The sequence below is a fragment of the Cyprinodon variegatus genome, unplaced genomic scaffold, assembly GCF_000732505.1.
Source record: "Cyprinodon variegatus isolate N-32 unplaced genomic scaffold, C_variegatus-1.0 Scaffold636, whole genome shotgun sequence".
Lineage (NCBI taxonomy): Eukaryota > Metazoa > Chordata > Actinopteri > Cyprinodontiformes > Cyprinodontidae > Cyprinodon > Cyprinodon variegatus.
The window spans coordinates 279784-298409 of NW_015151089.1; the positions used below are offsets into that span (position 1 = coordinate 279784).

Sequence of the window (18626 nt, forward strand, 5' to 3'; positions counted from 1 at the left end):
AAAAATAATTATTTTTTTTGTCTTTTGTATTTCAGAACCAATTAAATTATTTTTTTTGTCTTTTGTATTTCAGAACCAATTAAAAACTGGCTGTATACAGTCATTTTTCTTTCTTCGGTGTCCTGCTTTAAAAATTTATGTAACTAGATATTTTACCTGAACTACATCCCTATTATTTCCATGTTATGGTTGGGCTGAATTAGGAAATGAATAAAGTTTTTGATGACATTTTAATTTAGACCTGAAACAATTATAATTTTCCATGTTTACAACATTTTTTGAAGCTTCAAAAAGTAGCTTAGTTTGTTCACTTTAGTCTGGACAGAAATTTAATGAAGCATAAAACTAAAATACTTTTGGTTTATCATAAGAATCAACCCTCCTGCTGGAAATTCATCCAGGAATAACCTGCTGATTGTCTGATGATCTTCCTTTTAGGAGCAGAGTGAAGGAATGAATGGGTTGGTTCAGTGGATCCCCTGAAACCTGCAGACATGAAACTGAATTTCAGGTCCCATTCAGGAAGAGTCTAGTTGTTTTCCCTCCTTTGACACAAACATTTGGTGGCGTTTTGCCGCCTGACAGGCTGTTTGGATCCCTGTCACACCGGAGCGTCCTGGTTTCTAAGAAAAGCTCAAAGCCGCAATGCTTTCAGCTCCACTGAGTCACTTTTCCACCTTCTGCACAAAGCCTCCTGAAGATCACCTTGTTTGCTGTCAATGGTCTTTAGAGGCAGCACCCCCCCCATCACACACACACCAAACAGCCTTCTGGCTTCACAAAAACCTCAGTCAATACCCACTTATCGGCTGCTATTAGACCCGTCTGCCTCAGAGTAATCTTGTGTTTCTGAAAACCTTCTGGGCTTATTTTCCACATTTTGCCAAATCTAGTTTGATATATTTTCATGAAAATGCTTTAACATAGAGCCTTGGAAAAAAAACAAATCCCGCTGTGCTCCTGCTAGTGCATGGGGGAACAGGAGGGTCAACAAAATACAAATACAACCATTTCAAATTTAACATTTAAATCCAACAATTACAAATACAGTGTTTTATAATTGGGAATTTTAAATGTGATAATTAAGGAGAATTATAAACTCTGTTCACTAATCCATTAATAAGTACTATAAAACTATTTCTAAATAGAGATTATTTTAGGAAGAGCTGCAGCAAAAACCCTGATTAGAATCAAACTAGAACAGAAAACATTCAGACATTATTCTGAAGGACAAAGATTCAACTTTCACACAAAAATCCAACATAAACCTATTTTAAACTTTTAAGCGTGTTAGCAACATTAACTCTTTATAGGGGAGGTTACCATTTTTTTGGTCACTTGCATACTCCTTACAAATGGAGTCCTGCCCATCAGTCAGTGAGGTCTAGAAGAACAAGATTTATATCCAACCATTCAGCAGATATTATGTGCACGCCATTTTGACTTTTGCCAGTTAGATGAGACCTTGGATGATATGTTACCTACTGTTGAAAAAAGATTAAATAAGTTAAATAAAAAACGTAAAAAGTGAAGTAAAGAAGTTAAAAGCTAATTGAAAAGTTAAAAAGTTAATGAGCCAGGTTTAAAAAGTAAAAGTACGGTTTTGTTTTAACAAAAAATGTGTTTCTTTCACTCTGTTCTATAATGATTTAATCAAAAACAATCACAATCTTTTGTTAACATATTTTTCCATGAAAATGTAGAAACGTTTTAAATGTAACAAAAGTTATAAGGTATTGTCCTGTTTTCCCATGACACCGTTGTCTAAAAATGTTGCCTTACAAAGTATTTCACTGATTGTCCTATAAAGGGTGAAACCTACTTTATATAATATGAAATAACAGAATTAAACTCCTATTCTGATCCAAGGTTCTACTAGATCCAAGGGGAGAGACCTGGTGGATTTCATTTTTTTTATATATATGTCAAAAGTGTTTAAAATTGTTTGAAATGCAAATGGAGTTAGGCCACTTTATGAAGGGAGCTCATAAGTTCTAGAAGATGGCTTCATTTTCACATGGAAGCTGAATCTCGCCCCGCCCCCCTTCTGCCCTTGCATACAGTACTTCAACTGTGCATCCCTGCAGAGGGTCCCAGTGCATAGTGCGTCCCACATCTCCAGTGCTGACTTTGGCCCCGCCCAGTATGCGCCTCTAATCCAGGCCTGAACTGAGCGTGCAGCAAAGTGGCCTTTGATGAAGTGTACTTCCCACAATTCATTGCTGCATGTAATGTTTTAAGTAAAAAAAAGCAGAAATGTGGTGATGATCCAGCTCCTGCCCTTGCGGTTTGATTTTTGATAAAGATAAGATTCCTTTTAAGTTATCTACAAATCACAAACGAAACATTTTTTGTATTCTCTAAATTGATATTCAATGATTATTTCCTCTCTTGCTTTATTAATCACATTATATAATATATATATTCAAACAAAAACTAAATTCTTATTAAAGGCTGTTGATTAAGGTAGTAGTTTCTGTTAAGGATTTATTAGATGTCGATGGCATTTTTTAGATTATTTAACTTTTTTAAATAAATTTATAATACAAAATGCAAGCAATTCCTCAACCTTTACATTCAAATAATCAAAATCCTCCTGTTTAAATTCATCACATTTTCCTCACCTTCTAAAAGGAAACAGAAATGTGTGGGTTAATAATTAACTTTTCAGTAAAAATATTTCTTTGCAGTTATTATATATAAGGACCTTGTAGAGAAAAACTGCCACATTTAGTAACAGTAAATCTCAGCAATATTCACTTCAAATGTATTAAATGGCCCATTTCTCCAACAGTAAAAGAAACCAATTTAAAATAGCAAACCAACCAAATACATATTGGTAAGTACAGTAGATGAATTATGTTCATTTAAAGAGGATATAGCTTGCTTTATTTCCTGTTACTATCTCCTAATGTATTCTGATCTTACATTAAACATTTTGTTATCACAATTGATGCTAAATTTTGAATTTTGGTACAGAGATTTTTGCTTAGACAGTCTAAGTGGGTCCTTTGATTTTCAAATATCCTTTGCTGTAAATAGAAAGGAGTCAGACCTTCTTAAAATGTTTTTTTGAATGACTTTGATAATTCCCTTAAAGCAAACCTATGAAAACATAAAAAAACTGTAAGGAAAATGAAATGTTTTCTTTCTTGCAGCACTTTGATTCATTTAGCATTAATTCTCTCATCTTTTACTCTATTCTAATGTGTATTTTGTATCCTTTCCTTAATTAATTAACCTTAATTAACCTTAAAGTCGTAGGGTAGCGGCTGTTCCAAACGTTGCATTTCCGAATTCTCCCGAGTGGTGCACGACATTACAAGAGTGAATAAAGGGAATGTGATTGGTTATTTATAAAGGGGGCGGGATTGTTGAGGCAGAAGGTTCGCAAGCAAGTTTGGTTGTGGCCGGTTTCTTTGAAGCATCTTGCTAACCAGTTAGCAACTTAGTGCTAGTAGGTTCCCACTGGGAAATTCCATTGGGACCAAGTAGCACTAAATTGGTGACTTAGAAACGACACTGTCAAGGAACGCTATGGACAGAAGAAACATGCAAGAGGAGGAGAGTTTAGTGTCGGAGGTCGTGGATGAGTCTCCTCAATCATCTATTTTTTATTTAGAGGAGGAAAGCGGGGACGAAGATGTTGCGGAAGAGGACGCCGGGGCGGCAGAAGCTTGGTTTGGTGTAGGTGTTTTAATTTTCCTTGTTTATTTTGAAAATACATGAAAAAAAGCAGGCTCCAGCGCATGTGCTATAGAAAACACTTGTTTTCAGGCATAATCATAAAAATTATTCATGTTTTACCGTATATGTGTGAATACAAGCGTATGTCTCATCGCAGTAATCACTTTCTAGCAGTAACATTATAAAAACAGGGATGGATCCTCTAACTTTCGATGTCTCCATTACAATATGGGTACTGTTAGGATTCTCCAGAATGTGCACGCTTAAATGCACTTCCTCCACTTCATAGAGGGGCTTAGTGTTTAGTGTGAGTATTGGGACTGTGTGTCTGTGAACCAATTAAAAGTGTTTCACAGCTCCAGGTGAAGCATCATCCTCATTCTGCAGTAAGATCTAAAAATAAACCTGAACTTTGTTTGTGGGTGTGGCGATGGCGCTCATCTCATGTACAGGAGCTTTGGTCCTCCACACCTCTTGTTGCCATCTGCCGCATGTCTCCCCCCTCTCACTTTTCCCATGTCCTGTCTGATCGCTTTTAAAAAATAACAAAAATAAATTACAGATCAGACTAAAATCAACCACATTGAGGTCCAAATTTCTGTGAACCTTTTAAAAACTCCAGCCTTCTTTGGAGCTCCAAGTAGGGAGGGGTTTTCTCCTTCCCTTTGCCATAATCCCATCATCCCATCTTCAGATCGATTTCACAAACGTTTAATATTTTAGCACAAAAACATTCCTCCACCATGTGAGAGGCAGCAAACCACAAAATGTGACTGAAACTAATAAAAAGAAGGACTTCCCAACTGTGCTTTGAGCCACAAGCAGATTAAACTCTAACCCTGGATTTCAAAGCCCATCAAGGTCCATCCATCCATCATCTATATCTGCTTGGCCCTGCAGGGTGGTGGGGAGACTGGTGCCCATCTGCAGCTGTCATTAAGCAGAGGAGACCTTGGGCAGGTCTGCAGTCCATCACAGAGCAACACAGAGACACAGGACAAACTACCAGGCATACACTCATATCTACGGCCTTCACAAAGAGAGTCCAATGGACCTAGCTGTCAGGGAGGAAGCAGGAGAGCTGGGGCTGAATGATTTCACCAAACAATCTATTCTATTTAGATTGTGCTCTACATTAACCATCAGTATGTAGATGTTTCCCTCCATAGCCTAATTGTTTTCATGATCCATAAAACTTGCCTGTTTAGCACCCATTATAGCAGGACTTCACTTTTACTACGATGTAGAAAAGTGCTCACTTCTACTCGCATGTATGGATCTGTATGCTAGCTGAAACTCTCTATTCCCCTTGTGACACTTTGACCATTTGACCACTACCTAAAGAGCTGCAGGGAGAAAGCCAGTGTCCTATTGTTAAATTAACTAATTTCAGAGACTTTCTTATTGGAAAGTTGTGTTTTTGTTAAATTGTGATTATGTTGCAAATGCAGTTAAGTGCTCAGGTCAAAGGAGTGCCCAGAGAGAACCAATGCATGCACAGGGAGAACATGCAAACTGGATGCACACAACCAAAATGGGAGGATTTGAATCCCGGCCATTCTTTCTGCAATGCAACAGGTGCCCCCATGCTTCTCTTTCTATGATGGTGTATTAACTAAAACATTGAGTGGTTTGATCACAGCTCAGCATCTCTGAACAAACTATACACGGTTGTGCACACAGTCGTTTTACACAATGGCGGTCATACAAACGAAACAAGGTACTGAACAGGAAATACGCATAGTGTAGAGCGGATGTAGATTTGAACAATCAGAGGCCTCCTGTCTGCAGCACTGTCTACAATTTTAGAAGAGGTGCACCAGAGTGTCTGTGGTAGATTTTTCGTCAGTAGGCTGACAGGAAAGGGGGTATGAGACATGAAGCAAAAGACCAAAGGTCAGATTCAAGCCCGGGTCGGCCATGTTAACGACTAAGGCCTCTGTACATGGGTCGTGCGCTCTAACCACTATGCCACCTGTACGCCCGGGGCGGGGACACATTTGAGTTCACTGCGACACACACGCAGATGACCTGGTTTCTGAGTATAAATCCGCCCTAAGACTAGAAGCACAACAACAATTAAAAAGGGGATAATGTTTCACTTCTGATTACACATCTCCATGCTGACATTTTGATTATGATCTCTGTGCAGCAGAAACCCTCAGAACAGACCAAATGTCCTTCTATGCAGGCAACAAACTACAACCAGCTTCTGTTTTACAATGAAGGTAAAGATCCAGGAATCTGCAGAGGTTCCTGAACACGTTTCTGGAAGTCAGCCCAGATTATTGGTTCTTTAACCCAAAAACATTCACTCTGATCCGAAACTGATCCGAGTTTGTAGGAGAGTCAAACTATTCGCTTTCCGGTAACAAGGAAACGCTAAAACATAAATTAAAGACTCAGCAGTCCAGTTGAGCCTGCAGAGTCTCTTAAGTCACCTTTTATTCGCTTGCTGAAGTCTCTGTCCTCACAGCCAGAGTCGTTTCGGAGTCTCTTCTGACAGCTGCCTGCAGAGCAGAAACAAACCCAAACATCACCCTCACAAAAGAATAACTGAAATACTAAATCAACAGAAAACAAAGATGAAACCTGCAGACCTTCTAACAGCCTCGGAGAGGCCTTGTTGGCCGGCAGGGGATCCATATTCAGCACCTTGTAAAGCTGTCCGAACGCTATGAGGCGCAGTGCATGCTGAAACACACACGGAGCAGAAACATCAGTGTGGTTAACAACCCTGCAGCTCCCACAGGACGGCAGAGTGTAAGCAGCCTGAAAAGATACCAATTACTTGCAGATCAATACGCTTTAATTATACCAGAAAACTTGAGGGAGCAGCTCAGCTTTCTGTGTAAACTTCATGCATCATAAACACTGTGGGGGCAGAAAAATATGGAAAATGATTCCCTAACTCCAAAGAGAAAGAATGTGAGTGAGAGCGACATATGAAGGAAAGATGTCTGAGGATGTCCGCATATTCAGGAGAGCAGCAGAGGGAACCCCACTGGCTGTGCTGGTGTATTCCCACTCCCGCTAGACGGCTAATTAGGCTCCCAGTGAGCAGGAGCCTGGGCAGTCTGAGGTCAGAGGCTTAATTCCACTGACAGGAACTCAGTTTGAATAAAACTGCAGCAGGAAGCTGCTTCCAGGAGGAAAATGCTGACTCGAATGCAGCAGACAGCTCGGCGGCACAGCCCGGAGGAATGTTTGTTAATCAAGCAGGATAATGAGTGAGCCTGGTAGGTGAGCGCCTGCGACTGGATTTATAACAGGAAAAAAAGCAGAGGTTTTATGAAGCTCTGAGGGGTCGATGTTAAGGCAGGGCTCATAAAAAAAAGACAGATAATGGATTCAAAGTTTACTGAATTAAAACCTGGAAATGCTCTGCAGAATCCTTCATCTCCAGGGTGAAAAATTAAACAGCACCAGCAGAGATCAGATGAATTTAATCTCAGAGATGCTAAATTAAACCCAGTAAGATGTGAAACCTTTTAAATGTTTCTCTTTTAAAACGAAAACATCTCTAGAATTAGCAGTGTGTACGGTGGTACATTGTAAGCTCTTTACTAAAAATATGAAAAATTGTACGCTCTACTTTTTCCCCCAAAAGCTTTGCTCAAATTTTTTAAATTTCAGAAGTAGTAGCGGAAAAATTCTATTTTGCTGCTCGACGCGCCACATCAACCAATCAGAGAGGCTGATCTGGGAGCTGGCAGGGAGACAGACACAGCGCTTCTGATGCAGATTGCAATGATCACTATTCTGACGAAGTTTATTAACGAGTAAATAAACTTAAAATGGCAAAACTGTCAGCAAAATATATTTGCTTTTATTCTTCTGGTGCCTGCAGTTTGTACCACATACCTGAAAAACGCAAACATCTACTTCCAGCCAGCATGAAAAAGTAGGAGAAAAATCCCCAAGAGGCGACCGGGTCTGAACCAGCTGCTGCTGGCGATTGACAGCTTACCGCCGCTATCTGGGGCGTCTCAGTGCCACCAACAGCGAAATGATATTTCAAGGCAGTATAATCTTGATGAACTGACCTCACAGATGTTGAAGATGTTTGAAGTGGACTTCCTCACTTAAAAACATTAAAACTACTTTTTTCCCACTGATCACAGCAAATATAGCAAAGCCACTCTCTGCCATTGAACGCAGAAGCATCAGATGCATCAGGACAAACTTTACTGGACAGGCTTCAAGCACATCTGATCTTAATGCTTCAAAAATGAAGCAGCAGGTGCTTTTCTGATGCTTAAAGCACGTGTGTTGTGAATGTAGCATTATACTTTCTGATTGTTTGAATTAACCTCTGAAACATAATATGGTACCTGAAAATAATCTCATGTCCACCTCTAGTCAAGCAGAGATAGTTTCCATAATCAGGACAAAAGTAGTGTTTTAACAGAATCCACCCCTACGCTGCACAAAGCCTAAAGATGTGATACACCAAGGTGTACACCCCATGAAATATTCCTAGCTAAAAACGATTCTTATCTTCATTCCCTCTCATTTATATTGGCTTGTCAAAAAAACAGCTCATAACTTTAATTTATTAGCTAAATAAAACGGCTTATGGTGGCAAATTTTGATACAGATTCATTTCAGCAGCAGGAGCCGAACCACTGTGGTGCAAAGGTGACATACTTAAGGTCTATTCACAAAGGCTTTTAAGGCCAAGTAGCTGTAAAAATAATATTGGAGGAAACTTCTTTAAGAGCTTCTACTAGAGTGCCTTTGAGCAAAGAGATGTTGATTTAAACCTACAGTGTCTGAAGCTGTTAAACAGTAAACTGCATTACAGATAGGGCTGGGTAAAAAAAATCAATTTCATCGATTTTGAATGAATTCCTTTACATTTTTGCAAAATCGATGTCTAGGGAATGAGATCGATTAGTTTTATAGTGACTCGCATGACGTTCACATTCAAATGAGCAGGAAAGAAGCACTCAAGATTACTTCAAGCCGGACAGCTGCAAATATATCCAATAACTTTAATGAAGACATTAACAAATAGGGGCTGACCAGCAAACACCCTGTAGTTGTTACAGAAAACGCTGCAAATATACATAGTTTGGGCAGTGGAGATAATGCAGCTCATGCATGTCTGCTGTGTGCCCGCTGTGTCCTGTTTGCTCGCTCGAGTGAGGCTAAACTTTTTCACTTTTCACAAACAAGTTTGCACTTTTGAGACAGTTTTATTCACATCTCAACTTAAAACTGTCTGATTTACAAGTTTGCGCTTGTTTAATATGAGAGGAAAAAATAAAATACATGAGTATTTTGAAACACAGTTGAACTACTTTCATTATTGTAAAAACAGATTAAATGGTAATTAATTGATTTAGAACTGTATTAATCAAAATCGAATCGATTCAGGACTTTGGCGAAAATACCCAGCCCTAATTACAGATGTAGAAAACTTGGAGGATCAGGAGCTGTGTGCATCTGTGGTTTATTTGGACTGACCTGCGCGCTGTGTGTGAGGGCGTTAGCCTGCTGGGCGCTCAGGTGCGTCAGGACATCTCTGGGTTCCCTCTCGCAGGGATCGTGAACTCCTGGGCCTCCTGGAGAGAAAAGCCACATCGATGTTTGACGTGTTGGAAAGTAGGTTTGTTTGTAATCTTTTCACTTTGGTTTGAACTTAGAAAGAAAACTGCTAAATGTTTCAGTGGTGATAAAACCCTCAAGCAGATGTTAGCAATCCGGTCACATCACCAGAAGGTCTAACTAGTCTCTGATGAAAAGATCTGAAGGTTTCCAAGATGGAGGATCAGAAAAAGAAGCCGAGCCGTGGAGGAAAAAAAAACATCAGTGGACGCTTGTGTTTATTGTAGTCAAACAGAAACATTTATGCTCAGAGACGTCTGCAGAATGAAAATGAGCAGGCTCAGGGTGATCTCCATTGGTTAGAAAAACATTTCTTTAACAGCCTTCATCGGCTTGAGATCCTTGAATGAGGTTTACAGTGAAGGATAAACATCAGTTCTGTTCATTTTAGCTCTACTTTTCTTTTTATTTCCTTTTCAATTCTTGTTCATTTATACTTTGCTACATTTGACCCTTTTTTTTCCACCACATAGAAACTGATGAACCTGAAGGAGGATGTTTCTACATTCAGTTTTGATTGAAATGTTGCTGTTGTTAGACAAAAAAAAACAACAAAACAACAAGTTAACCCTCGATAATACAGTTCATCATCAGAGCGAGTTTTTCTCCTAGTGTGTTATTTGGACTGTTAAAGCCGTGCAGATTTCACCACTCCTTACACAGTGTAACGGAAGGAACCAGTCCAAGGAAATATGGATGCAATAATTACAGTTTATTTACCTTATTGATCAATTTATTGATAAAATAATTTTCTTTAAAAAACTAAGTTTAAATATAAGAGTATCTTTTTAAAACATCATGGGTAAAAAAAAATATAAATGTTTCCCCCAATATGCTGAATAAAAAAAAAAAAAAAAGTTTTTTCTAACAATTTATTGTGCCAGCGATTAAATACAGGCTGAGTTAACAGAAAATTTTCTTATATACATTATTAAAACACGCGTATTTAGAAGATATAACAAAGTAGGAATCTATTTGGTTATCAAATAAAAAGATTCTGAATAAAACGTCAAAAATTCTGATTTCCAATGTACAATGACGTAAAAGTATCATTAAAAGACTGGGTATGTAACCTCGACATGCTGTCAGAGCCTGTTAAAATCGGGTGGATCTCAGAGGAATGTTAAAACTCGGCTCCTTGAAGTGCATTAATTTACAGAAGCTTTCCTAATCTTCTTTGCTTATTGACAGCATGTCATTTTCTGTCATGTTTCAAACGTTTTGCATTGCTCCATGATCACATTCTCACCTTCTGAACATACACGAGTAGTTAAGCTGTTCCTCATGCAGCATGGCTAAATGGCCGCTATTCAGGTGATAGCTTGAGGAGTTTATTGAGTGTTTTTATAGCTACAAACAGAAACAAATAGAGTTCATTCTGCATCGTTGTTGTCAGACTGTGTAAATAATCCTGGACCGGACTGTGGATCAATTAATGGCTCTGCTATGGCAGGTCTTCTCTCTGGCATTATTTTTCTTACAAATACCAGAGAGGCTCTGCTTAAGAAATAAGAGCAGAGCACTCCAGCGGACGGTGGGAGCGTTAAAATACTGAAATAAATCGCCTCTAAGAGGACGCTATCCGTTAATCAATCAAGAGGGAGTGGCGGCCTAATGGTTAGGGCATATAGCTTGGAATCCTAAGGTTCTTAGGTCCTTCTACTGAGAAGGTTGCAAGTAACCGGTTTTCGAATCACTCTGCCTCCACTTAAATGCAGTGTTAATGGGTTAATGGGTCAAATGGGTTAAATGCAGAGCCAAATTTCTGCATTGTGAGAGCAATAAAGGTCAATTATTACTACTATTATTAATTAGGTGAAACAAATTCAGATCTAATAAACCTTAAATCCAAAAACATTTGATGAATATCCCACTAGGAACAGATAACGGGGTGAAAGGAACAGATAAACCTTTGGTTGCATAGATGGATATAAAGAAAAACACCCCACAGATAGATGCTGAAGTGAACGGTGTTAAAAAAAAAGGTTCCCCTCTCTGTTCTGATACCAGTTTCTCTAATCTGCACCTTTTTAAAGCTGTTTAAAAGATGTTCTCATAATCTTTAAAGTTTATGCTGTGAGGAGATGCTGAACCTTTTCTTTATCAGAAAGGGCAGGTAAACTGTTTTCCTGCCAAACTCTCTCTATCTTCTGGAGGCAGCTGAGAGCAATGGTCCTACAAGAAAACCAATCAGCAAAGAGTTCAAACTTTTTAAATTGCAGTGTTTGGAAACAGAATATGGAAACCTGGAAATTTTATACAGAGCTTTCGTGCACATTGTAACAGGAATTAACTCTGTGAAACTGTAAAAGTGGCGGTTATTTTCAGAAACACAAAAGGTAATCTCAGCTGATCTCTAACCTGGTAAAAGGATTCCTGAGGCAATACACTCCATGACACGACGCAGAGCTTCCCCTGGACCCAGCGCCCGGTTACAGGTGGCGATGGCCTTTTCACAGATCAGCTCTAATGGCTGCACAGAAACAAGAGCACAGAGCAGTGGCAGCATTTTAGGGGTTATAACCTACTTTAACTTCAGGGTTGGAAAACACTGCAGTTTAACAGGACCTACCCATCCTTTGAGAGGCTCCCACACTGGCTGACGGTTGCAAACGTCTCTGAGGACCCTCAGAACAATGACGCAGGACTTTAGGTCAGTAACTCGGGCCTGAGGGGGCAGATGGACAGCATGAGGAGCATTTTAACCAGACAGAGTGGCTGAGTCTCCACAGAGTGAGTGTTGACACCACCAAGCCTCAGAGGCTGTTTTCTGACCCCTGAAGCTTCAGTAAGCTTCTGATCTTAGAGTGAGGCGATAAACCTGAGGCTTGGCAGGGGAAATAAAACTGGAACTGGATTGAAACTCAATCATCTGGTAAGATTAAATGTTGCTCAACAGCCAACACAGACAACCTGACCCATTTGACCTCATTTACCCTGCTATTATTCCCATTATTTTCAAGTGGTCTCGCTATAAACGTTTGTTACCTCTGATCAACACAGCCTGGCTGTATCTTTATGAAGAGTCTCTATTCTGTTTTCACTCAATTCATCAAGAAGAAAAGATTCTGCTGTCAACAATGTATAGTGCACAAAGAAAAGCAAAGATGCTTTGCAACAAAGCACAAAACATCTGGACAGATGAGACCAAAGCAGAGATATTGACCATCATGCACAGCTCACACCAAATGTTAAAGTTAATGATTTTATCAGGTTATGAGGACTATAGTAACTTAGAGGACATCTGTCAAACGTCTGAAGAGTGGTCTGGCACTCTAACACTTTTTTTGTGTTGGCAACTCAAGCATTCCATTAAATAACAGTACAAAACTGCAAAAGTTGTATTTATTATTAGCGTATACTGTACGCCTAAAAACATAACATAATTTTCTGTACCATTTAGAACAGCTATTGTGGAAGGTACAAAGCCCCCTCCTGGCTCCATAGCTGCAGGTTAGGAGGAGTCTACTGCGTGATAGAGGATATTATACAGTCCTCGTTATTCTGGACCCATCCAAATCCTTTGATACAGTCCAGAATCAGATCGCTACAGGCAGGCAAAGGAATCGGATTGTATTAATCATTCTATGGTGTACCTCAAGTTTGGGTTTTTGGGCCATTTTCGTTGTTTTACATTTTTAAAACCGAGGTGGACTCCCCTCTTCAGGTCTGTGGAGAGTCCTTGGCTCAAGTGGAGGAGTTAAAGTATCTCGTCTTGTTCACGAGCGAGAGACGGATGGAGCGTGAGATTGGATCGGTGCGGCGCTGGCGGTGATGTCGCTGTATCAGACTGTCATCATGAAGAGGGAGCAGAGTCTGGGGGCAAAGCTCTTGATTTACTGATCGATTTATGTTTCCACCCTCACCTATGTTCAAGAGATCTGGGTAATGACCGAAAAGACAAGACTGCAAATACAAGCGGGCGAAATGAGTTTCCTTCATAGGGTGGCTGGGCGCACCCTTCGAGATTGGGTGAGGAGCTCAGTTACCCAGGAGGAGCTCGGAGTAGAGTCGTTGCTCATCCACATTGAAAAGAGCCAACTGAGGTGGCTGGTCGCCTTCCAGGTATTTCCCATTTTGCTTTTATCAGGCCTCGTGGTATGCCCAGGACACGCTGGCGGGACTATGTCTCTGAGCTGGCCTGGAGTCGCCTCGGGGTCACCTCAGAGCAGCTGGAGGTGGTGTGTGCTGATCGGAAAGTTTGAGCATCTCAGCTTAGACTGCTGCCTCTCCGACCTGGTTTTCTGTCAGCTCAGCATACTGCGTCAGGCCAGCATGCCCATAGTAATACGAATGCACAAGATGTCAGATATGCATATGCATTTACAAACGCACATGCTGGTCTGACACTATAAGTGTCATCTCAGCATACCCATAGTAATATGCATTATATAGTGTCCTCTGTCTCCGCTATCCATAGGGAGAGCTGTTTTATTCCCTGATTTAGTCAGGTTTCTGTCGTAGTTTTGTGCATAAAAACAACAAAAAAAAGTCCTTCACTAGATCCACTATACACATTAGCTTTTAAAAAATATTGCAAGTCTTATTGAAGAATTATCTAAATTTTAATGAGAATTCCTCGAGGATTTTATAGAAATTAACTTAGAAATGAAAAATTGGTTGTTATAAGAAAATAAAACAAGTGGCAAACTTGTACAGCAAATTGATTATGGATTGAACCGCTCCTTTAATCCTTTCCAAAAAAGTTTAGAAAACAAACCACAGGACTTTCTTTCCAAGTTTGAAGATGTTTTGCTTCCCATCGAGGAAGCTTTTTCAATTCAAATGTCAGAAATAGCGTTAGGATGCTTTATACGATAGCCCAAAAAAGCGAAACGGGAAACAAAACAAATTCAAACTTGGAAACAAAGTCCAGTGGATTGTTTTTCAACTTTAACTTTTAACTTTTTTGGAATGACTATGGCCTGGATATCTCACATTCTTTCTCTTTGGCCTGGAGAATCTTTACCAGCACGCTCCTTTAATCCCAACATTGAACACGATTATTATTGCTTTTTTTATGGGGCAACTACAACCTTCCTAGTAGTAGTCATCTTGCTCATGTTTGATTCACTTAAATTAATCTTACTTCTGCTCCACCAAGCCGTTGTATCCAAGACGACGTAATGTCCAAATCAATATCATCAACTATGTATATGCTGGCCCGACGCGGTATGTTGAGCTGACAGAACACCGGCCCCAGATAAAGCGGTAGAAAATGAAATGGAACGAACAGATCTTTGAGGGTCAGGTGATATACAGGTGTTCAAATATATATCTGCAGTGGTATCATACAAATAAATAGTTCAAAAATCATATATTGTGATTTCTGGATTGTCTTTTTTAGTTGTCACTCAGTGGACATGCACCTACTATGACCCCTCCATGATTTATTAGTGGGCGAACTTGCAAAATAGCAGGGTGTTCAAATACTTATTTTACTCACTGTAAATAAACTTTAATGAATTACCGTATTTTCCAGACTATAAGCCGCTACTTTTTCCCAAACTTTGAACCATGAGGCTTATATGAAGTTGTGGCTTTTTGGTGGATTTTTCTAACCACCAGGGAGCGGAAGTCAAAGTTGGATATCAAAGAAAATAGGGGCTAATTTTCATTTAGCACAAGCACATGCTAGCAGCAGGCACGGTGGAGAACAAATGTCTCCATGTATTTGTAGAATTCAAGCTGCCGAACCTATGAAGAGACTGTTTGCAACTCCTGCAGAGCTAAAAGAGCTGATAAAACCCCATTTTTCATCAGAAAGTATAACAGCCACGAGCCAACAAGTTAACAGGAGCTAGCAATCTTCTTTGTCCCTATGCTAATGGTAAAATGTAGAGCTCCCCCTACAGTTTTGGTGGAGGACCGTTCTGTAGATATCAGCAGCTTATAGCCCAGTGCCACTTATATATAGAAAAAAAGAATAAACATTTTTTGTGGGTGTAGCTTATAGTGAGGTGCGCTCTATAAACCAGAAAATACGGTAAGTAAACATTGGCTGCAAACAGATGAAATATTTAGATGTATTGGAAAATGAAGATGTCAGCAGTCCAGCTGAGCTCACCTGGAACCACTTGGCATGTCGCAGTGCTGCCAGAGCAGCCTGGCATTTCAGAGCGTCCAGGACATCCTCCTCCTCCTTTTCCTCACACCTCTGCTCATTTTCCTCGCGGTCGTGGTCCTCTGGAGAAACAAACAGGATGAGGCATAGACAGTGTGAACACGCCTGTGAGATAGATTAATTGGTGGCAGGATTAACTGGTTGTGGCAGCTGGAAATAGCTGATGTCTCTTATAAACTGGTGGCTTTATCTATGCCTGTACAAAAATATTTCTAATGAAATGAACCCATTTAAGAAATTTCACAAATCCAAGTTCTCTGATGTATTGTTCACTGTGAAACAACGTATTTGAATAACCAATAATTTCAAAGCAGCAACAGCAGCTTTTGGATCTCAGGTTGGAAAATAGACTGGTGACCATAAGGAGATTAACCGTGACACTGAAATCACGGTCAGTTACCAACAGATTATTACTGTAACTGCAAAGTTCCATAAATTGTTTCATCGGGCATGAAAGTAGTATCTGGTCTGCACTGGCATATTGGATGAACAAGAAATTAACGACAATAATTTCAAAATAAAGTAAACATATTCCACTAACTTCCATAATCTGTAAATCAGTCAATATCAGTCTGCAGAGATCCTGGTTCATCACCAGATCCCTAATCATTGTCATTCATAGGATTATCATAGATGTGGCTTTGTCATAAAACCTTAATGGTCTGTTTGTGAACTGGTTTTAACTGTACCAAAGGGGTGAAATGCATTTATTTAGGAGATAATTTTATCAAAAAAAAAATCTGAATCACGTACCTGTTGATGCGGAAACATTACTTTTAATGTATCCACACTTGACTTTCAACGAAGTTAAAGTTAGCAGCTACTACAGCAAATTCGGTATCACACACCACGGTTGTTTAATAACAGACTTCACAAGAAGCGTGTCTACCCTCGCTCTAAAAACAACAGCATAAAGGTTGGGAATCACAGCTTCTCCACTAGGAAACTGTTTTGCAGCCTGTAGAACCAAAGGAAGATACAAAATCAATAAACAATCATATTAGCTTGTGACAAACGGGGTCCACAACACAGCTGTTTGGAGAGATTAGCTGGCTGCATGGTTGCCCGATTAAAACGAACAAACGTAAACAAACTGGCAAACAGAGTTTAAAACACAGATGATAGGAGAGATTAGGTGGCTGCATGGTTGCCCGATTAAAACGAACAAACGTAAACAAACTGGCAAACAGAGTTTAAAACACAGATGATAGGAGAGATTAGGTGGCTGCATGGTTGCCCGATCAAAACGCTGCGAACGTAAACAAGTGGGTCATAATAAATGTTCTCATTTCGGGCCAAAGATCTATACAAAATGTGTATGATCTATGTGAAGAATGTGAAATATTGTGGGGAATGGAGGTTTTTGGATGGAAAAAAACCAAAACAATTACTGTAGACAGCATCTAAAAGCATCTCAGTCTAGAGTCTATAGTATAGATCAAGTTGCGATCTAACCGGATCTGGAAGGATATGGACTGTTGAACAGTCCAACACCTGACAAAATGCCAGTAGCGAGAAAATGTTTGTTCTTTTTGAGAGATACCTCCTAACATTATTTTGTTTTTTGGACAACCGACCTCGATCAGCTGGTGGCAGTTAAATATTCAGAGTCCGGTGATCATTTAAAGCATCTTTAACACATATGAGAAATTTGTGACCCCTGTTTAGTCTTACAACAGATTGGAGTCACCTTGTTAGGAAATATTTAGAAAGTGCGTTCTACAGAATTGCTGTTGAGTTAAAATGAAAGCCAGATCTTTTTTCTATTACTAATCAGGAACTTTGTAAAATCTCCCTATACACATTGATTATATAGCCTGGTTGCTGAGTCTGATGCTTTTTATAACGCTAGAGCACAGCAGTATTGCCATTTGGCTGCTTTTCCACGTATCAATATATTAAACAATATATTGACTGAATCACTACTCAAGATTTCAAACTGTTCTGCAGCGTTTTGCTGTATTCTAGCGACAAATTTTAAATATTAAAGTTGTTTCTACTTCTCCTAGAATGGAGTTGGGCTGTAAACAATTTGTACCCCCAACATGATATAAACAGCGCTTTTCAGAACAGAAAGAAAAAACAAATTTTTGCTCAGCTTTTATTTTAAAGACATCATACAGAATGACAGAAAAAAGGGAAAACATTAGACTGCTAGTTGTGTCTCTGGGCCTTTATTGCACTTGACTTCTTTTACTTTTCATACAGCTTTCCGTGATTTGGCTACTCTCTGCTTTCTCTTATCACTGAGGCTCTGATACCACATCAGGACAATTTCTAAAAATATCTGTTAGCGGGTTTGCAGGGATTACTAAAACAATCAATATGCATTATTAATGCAATTAAATGCCTTTGTACCGGTGACTTCTTAACAGATTTTGTATCGATCACATAACACTTTGCAATTGCTTGTAGTTCTAAGAGTCTACACGCAGTTCATTTCCTGTTAGAAAAGAGGGGTCCTGAAAAGCCACACCCACAGAGACATCTACAAATTTCAGCCGTTTTCCAACTGCTGCTACCAGATGATCCCAACACCAGTTCTTCTATCATACCAGTCTGGATTATTGACACACAAACAGCAGGCAGCAATTATTAGGCGTTCCCACTGATCTGACCCACTGAGCTGTAGAAGGAGGGACGTTTGCTCCGGGAGAACAGGGATTCTCATGCACAAGGCAGGATGTTTTCAAACACCGAGGAAAGGAACCAGAGTAGATGTGACAACATGCGTGTTTACTGCTCGTCTGGAGCTTCACTGGGGATGCAGATCAGTGGCTGAATGCATGGATCACTGCAGATTAGTGCCTTATAAGTTACTGCGCAGGACACAATGATAGCATGGCAACAAAGAGCCAGATTATAAACTTAAAGTCGTAGGGAAATGGCTGTTCCAACTGTTGCATTTCCGAATTCTCCCGAGAGGTGCCCGAATTTACAAGAGCGAATAAAGTGAATGTGATTGGTCAATTATTAGGGGGCGGGATTGTTGTGGCGGACGATTTGGAAGCAAGTTTGGTTGTGGCCGGTGTCTCGGAAACATCTTGCTAACCAGTTAGCAACTCAGTGCTAGTACTGTAGGTTCCCAATGGGAAATTCCATTGGGACCAAGTAGCACTAAATTGGTGACAGAGAAACGCCACTGTCAAGGAACGCTATGGACAGAGGAAACATGCAAGAGGAGGAGAGTTTAGTGTCGCCG

General features: G+C 39.8%; 1 protein-coding gene across 2 annotated transcripts in view; it reads right to left on the reverse strand.

Annotated features, from left to right (window-relative positions):
• The window catches only part of LOC107096603 (spermatid perinuclear RNA-binding protein-like), a 92633-nt gene that overhangs the window by 13789 nt on the left and 60218 nt on the right, over positions 1-18626 (reverse strand). For both annotated transcript variants that reach the window (XM_015393334.1, XM_015393335.1), the window contains exons 6-11: positions 15368-15486; positions 11873-11968; positions 11662-11773; positions 9160-9257; positions 6288-6381; positions 6129-6197 (exon numbers count right to left, since the gene is read on the reverse strand). In XM_015393334.1, the coding sequence (XP_015248820.1) occupies positions 6129-6197; positions 6288-6381; positions 9160-9257; positions 11662-11773; positions 11873-11968; positions 15368-15486 (588 nt within the window). The remainder of the gene's footprint in view (positions 1-6128; positions 6198-6287; positions 6382-9159; positions 9258-11661; positions 11774-11872; positions 11969-15367; positions 15487-18626) is intronic.